The sequence below is a fragment of the Chionomys nivalis genome, chromosome 9 (assembly GCF_950005125.1).
Source record: "Chionomys nivalis chromosome 9, mChiNiv1.1, whole genome shotgun sequence".
NCBI lineage: Eukaryota > Metazoa > Chordata > Mammalia > Rodentia > Cricetidae > Chionomys > Chionomys nivalis.
In genome coordinates, this window is record NC_080094.1 from 27,918,526 (window position 1) to 27,924,157 (window position 5,632).

Sequence of the window (5,632 nt, forward strand, 5' to 3'; positions counted from 1 at the left end):
GCCATGTCTGTTCTGGGGATCAAACTTAGGCCCTCTGAAAAGTAGCAAATGCTTTTAACCACCATCTCTCCAGCCCCGACATGATCACTTTCTGGCAAGGAATTCTACCTCTTGCCTGATGTTCATCCACTTCCATCTCTATCTCCCCCTTCTCCCATCCCCCATCTTGTTCCTGCTGTATTCTCACACATGCATGTTCACACATGAGTGCATGCACACAGATACATTCAGGCAACACAGTTCACTTTGGTCTCTTGCTTTCTCTTTCTGACCATTTCTCAAACTGGCAGAAGAAACAAAAGTCCCCCAATTCACAAATCACACCTCCCCCCAGGGATGGACTGCTCCTCCTGACGTGGTGATATCCCACCTGGAACTCTTAGACAAGAAGGAGCCTCAGGTCCAGAGAGGCATCTAGAAGAAATCTTTTGAACAATACCCACCAGGTTCAGATTTCTTTAAGGGATTATTATCCATTCAAAATAGATTTCTCCTTCCATTGACCATGTGGAGCAAAAGTAGTCCATACTCTGGTGGTCCTGAAGCTGGCTACAGGTGAGGGTCCACCTTTGGTACCAGGGCAGAGTCCCTATTTCACCCCTTTCCTCTTATGTGAGACTAATAAAGCGATCAGGGAGGCACACATGAGCAAAGTGATGGTGGCAGCCTTGAACCAACATTGTTCTTTTATCACAGAGAAAGGCAGACTCAGAAGTGGGAGGGATACTCCAAGACACCCTTAGATATCTTTGCAGTCCTTGTCCAACAGGGTGAACACGCCATTCCAGGGAAGCGCCCCTACCAAAAAGCTGCAATTTACTTTCTGAAAAAGACAGTAACAGTGAACATCAGTAGCATGTCCAAAGGAGAACTACCCTGTCATTAGGCATCAGCCTGGGAATATGGTAGAATAAAAGTCACCAACTGTCCTAAAACTCCAAGGAGCCCAGCATAAAACATAAACTTAAAATCAATCTTCCAAACAACAGTAAATGACCAATCAGATGTGAGATGAAGTTAGGACGTGCCTAGGGCTGATTTGTTTGTTCTAGTGAGTACCTTCTATTGTCTGGGCATGACACCTTTCCTAAAATTTAGTGTGTGGAGACAACTTCAGTCAAACATAACTGGACACACTCTGTTCATTTTACTGGCAAATGTTTACTCAATACATACAGCAGAGGCTTTCAAAATGTCCTCTGGGGATTTTCTCAGAATGAAAATCCTTGAATCAGAAACTACAAACGGGACCCAGCCATCTGCTGGTGGAGCCTCCGTGTGATGCTGGTCTCTTTTTATGCTAGAGAACCATCCGAGTAAAGAAAGAAAAGCAGATACCTCTGCCCAACCAGGCCCTTCACCAACCTCAGCTTCACCATGGAATGAATAGTCTAGGGGGCTCCCCACTAACTTGGAGATCAAGACATACAGGCTGTGTCCAAAGGCCTCTTAACTAAGCCCATCACGGCATGGGCTGCTCTCCGCCCCTGCTGAGCCCAGTTCTTACCAACTAAAACCCTAGGAAATTGTAAGCTAAGAGCTCTCTGAGAAGTTCTCAACTGATGCACAAATGGTAGTGGAAAAATGAATAGTGTAGCTTCCTCATCTCCAAGGTAACCCAAGTCTGAGATGGGCTATGCTTAACAGGTGAGGTGTTTCTTGCCTAATCTCCAGCACCTGGAATAGGCCTGCTGCAGATCAATAGGAATTATGTGTAGATGAGTGTGCCAACAGACTTCCTTTGTATCTAGCCAGGCATGAGCAATTCACCTCACTAGCTGGGGAAGTGAGTCTCAGTCCAAGAGGACAGACTTTCAGTGAACAAATGCCAATAGTTTCTCCTGCATCAAAAACCCAGTGTCGATGGCAGCCTTGGAGTAGGAGTGGCCTTGATGATATCCTTCATCTTCTACTCTTGAGGGCAGCAAGGTGGGCCATATGGGATCCCACATGGGTAAGCCATCCAGACTTCCTATAATAATAATCTGGGCACCCAAGATTATCCAACTACCTGGAAGCCTTGATAAACCATAGATGGGACTTGAAGTCACTTACATTTGTCATAGATGGCTCATTCGTCACTCACCTTTTCCAGTTTGGAGTTTTTTTGAGTGACGCAGTTTACAGTATTGTTTTGAGGCTTTTTACAATTGCTGCGGGCGATCTGAACGTTAATCTGGTATTCCATTCGGTCTGTAATCTGTTAATGAACAATGGTACAATTTTAATTTTAAAAAAATGTTTTGGTATAACTCCCAAAGGCTTTGGCAAACACTCAAATCCTTCTCACCTTATCTACAGACCTCAATAAGGTGGACTTTGATTTTTTACTGTGCTCTAAAGATGAGCAGAAGTGACTCTGGCCTGTGTTGGAGGGATAAGCTGGGCCCAGGACATCATCACCAGCAGAGCTACATACTGGGCTTAGGAGTAAGTGATAGACTTAGAGAAAGCTGAGAATGCTGTGGACCAGACCATCCAGTTCATGCAATCCTCATCCAAAAACCTGAAATAAGAAATACTCTAAAATCTGAAATTTTTAGAGCATCAACATGATGACATAAGAAAATTCTGCATCCGACCTTATGCCACCAGTTGCAGGCAAGATACAAGCACAGCCTCTAACTATTTATTTTATGCCCATAAATTAGCATGGATGGCCTCGGTTAGAAATGCCTCTGTTTACAGTGACTGAAAGGAAATACAGAGACCCATAATGGTCAAAGTTCTGAGACTAAATGATTCTTCAGTGATCAGCCTTAAACAGGGGCATCTCTCTATCTCCCCTGCAAAAGCTTAGGGAACATTGTAGAAGCAAGCACAGAAAACCTGGGAGAGTCAGAGAACAGGGATGAGCACTGTGAGGTGCCATCTTCTGGGGAGGAGGGAAAACTCAGGGACTCTTCAGTCCTCCAGAGGAAGGTGTCACTCACTCCCCTTCTATTTTCAAGTCCACAGAAGGCTTGAGTATGTATCTAGCAGTTGATCCAAGTTTCTAAAAGAAGACTCTCAGCACTAGGGCTGACGCCACCTGCCCACCAGGCTCACCAATCTGCCATCTCTGCTAAGCCAGCCAGGAAAGGTGAGGCTTTCTGCTTGTGACTACAAAGAAATGAGAATAAAAGCCAGGAGGCTAGGTATTGCTGTCATGTGGACATCCTGACTGTGTCCCCACAACCTCTTTCTATAAATAAGTTAGCCAGGTGCTATTTTTAAAATTCAAATTTGGGAACTAGGGACATAGTACAATAGCAAAAGGCATAGGTAGATCATCATGAAGATGATGCTTGGCTTAACAACGAGAGAGAGAGAGAGAGAGAGAGAGAGAGAGAGAGAGAGAGAGAGAGAGAGAGAGAGAGAGAGAGAGAGAGAGAAGAAAAGAAAGGAAAGAAAAGAAAAGAAAAGAAAAGAGAAAAGATGACAACCTTGCAATTCAAATTTGATCACAGGAATCCTAAGTGCTTCCTAACCCAAATATTTGTGTGTTCCCACAACAAACTGAAAATCTTTGCCCTCCCTTAAGGCCAAGCATGCCTTACAGGAAGGATCTAGATGCCTGACTGTACTTTCCCACGCTCGCATCCCTGGTCCTTCCTGCCGTCCTTTTGCAGCAGATGCAATCAGTATTGTTCCCAAACATAGTGCCAGCTCCTGTGGTTCTTGCTTGAGACTTCCTGCTCCCAGTAGGAACCAAGGGCTCCTAGACCAGCTTTCAGCAGTGGGCAGAAGGGGATTGGTAGATAAATAGCCCAACCACCCACAGAGTGGCCCAGCCTGATGAATTCTGTATGCCTTCCCAAGGTCAAGAAGACCAACTCCTTCAGTCTCATTAACTCACCCTGGGTCAGCCCCCTTCCACTGTCGTGTCCTCTTTCCCTCCTACCCTCGCAGTGCCTGCTGGAAAGGCCTCCAAAATGCACCAGCTGCACTTTAATTCTACCATGATGCTCTGCTTCTGGGGAAACCCACCTCCCAACAGCCTCCCCCAAACATTAACTCCTACTCTGACTTCAAGCCTTACCTTCCAGATCACGCCCAAGACAGTGACGGTTCTTGCCATCACTATGTACTGACATCATCTGGAAAAGCTGAACACCTCCCAAGACCTGGACACCACTTAGAGACTCTCATTTTAATAGTCAATTTGGTCTGTTTGGTAGGGCGTTTATACATTCTACAGGTGGAAAACATTGTCTAAAGGAGACTTCCCCTGACAGTCTGCTCCCCTGTGCTGTACCACAATACAAAACAGAATTCTAATTCCTGGCTGAGGGGTTTTCTTTTCGGTTGGACTTCTGGCTCCCCATAGTCTGAAGAATGTTGTTCATTTCACCATCCCCCTTACAGGAGCTAAGACAAAAACGGCTCATGAGAAATTTACTACTACCAACTATTCATGCTACCTGAGCACGAAAGAAAGTGAACGAGAGGCTGTAAAAGAGGGATTGTGGAGTGCAAACCATCAATAAAGGATGCTACATCATCAGCATCATGTCCTAGAGATACAATGTTGAGGACATGCTATCCTGAGACGTGGGGAAACATGAATTGTCATAACAGTGACATTGCTGTTGAAAACCTCTCCAATTCAATCACACCATCAACTAACTGAGGCTTCACTTTCCAACTCCTGAATTGCCATTGGAGGAGGGGGTTATACGAAAGAGAGCAGTAAGTACTGTGTTGCAAACCCCAGGAAGCACTGTGCCCATTGGATTTATGTGGACCATGTTCCTTAGAGCTGGGCAATGCATGGCTCTGTGAAAAGGGACACGCCTTTATTATAAAATCAGTGTCTTCAATTCTACTAAATGCACATTGTATTAAAATATTAACACACATAGCCCAGCAGCTCCAAACACATAGCACTCTTGTAAGGGACCTGATTTCAGCTCCCAGAACCCATATGAGAGGCTCTCAACTGCCTTAACTTCAGTTTCCAGGGGGTCTAATGTCCTCTTCTGTCCCCATAGGCAACTGCACACTCTCCAACCACATAACTAAAAATAAATTTAAAATTAAATAGTACAGGACACTCTAGTAATTTATCCAATAGACAGTTACATGTCCCTCTGTTCCCTGTTCTGTGGAGCACTTGTCTGTGGCAACATTATTGGAAAATATTCCTGGTGCTTCATTTGTCTCCTGATCTCAATAAGCGTGAGAGCCTTCGATTAGCAGTTCTGAGTTACTAAGTTAATACACGTGACTAGAACCTGAGTCCGGCATGTGTGAGAAGGGTCCTGTGAGTCTATTGCTTTTGTCACTCTAAGTATGTGTATAACGAGTCACACACTTAGGATTGTGCTGCTACCTTGTATTCTCATATGTGTACTCTCTCAACCTGGCCTTTGCCTGTGCCACCGTATGTAAAAGTCCGGTCTGAACAGACCTTTCTTACCTGAAGCTTGGCATGCAGTGTCCTGTCCACGAGGAAGATATACTTGTCCTTGCTTCCCTTGTTGTATTCTTTCATAGCAAACCATACACACTGCTTCACATTGGCATTCGAGATGTTGATGGATTCAAAGTACCTCAACGCCTTCACTTCATTCTTGGCTTGATCCGCACCTACTGCCAGAGCCACTGGAATGATGAGGATGAGCGTGAAGGGCCACAAGTATTTTGTCAT

At 44.9% G+C, this 5,632-nt stretch overlaps 1 protein-coding gene across 1 annotated transcript; it reads right to left on the reverse strand.

Moving 5' to 3' along the window:
- Positions 1-739: 739 nt before the first annotated feature.
- On the reverse strand, positions 740-5,632 carry Cst8 (cystatin 8). The gene is made up of 3 exons (XM_057781146.1): positions 5,402-5,632; positions 2,087-2,200; positions 740-823 (listed from the first exon to the last, which is right to left on the reverse strand). The coding sequence occupies exons 1-3, from the start codon at positions 5,630-5,632 to the stop codon at positions 740-742; spliced, it is 429 nt and encodes a 142-aa protein (XP_057637129.1).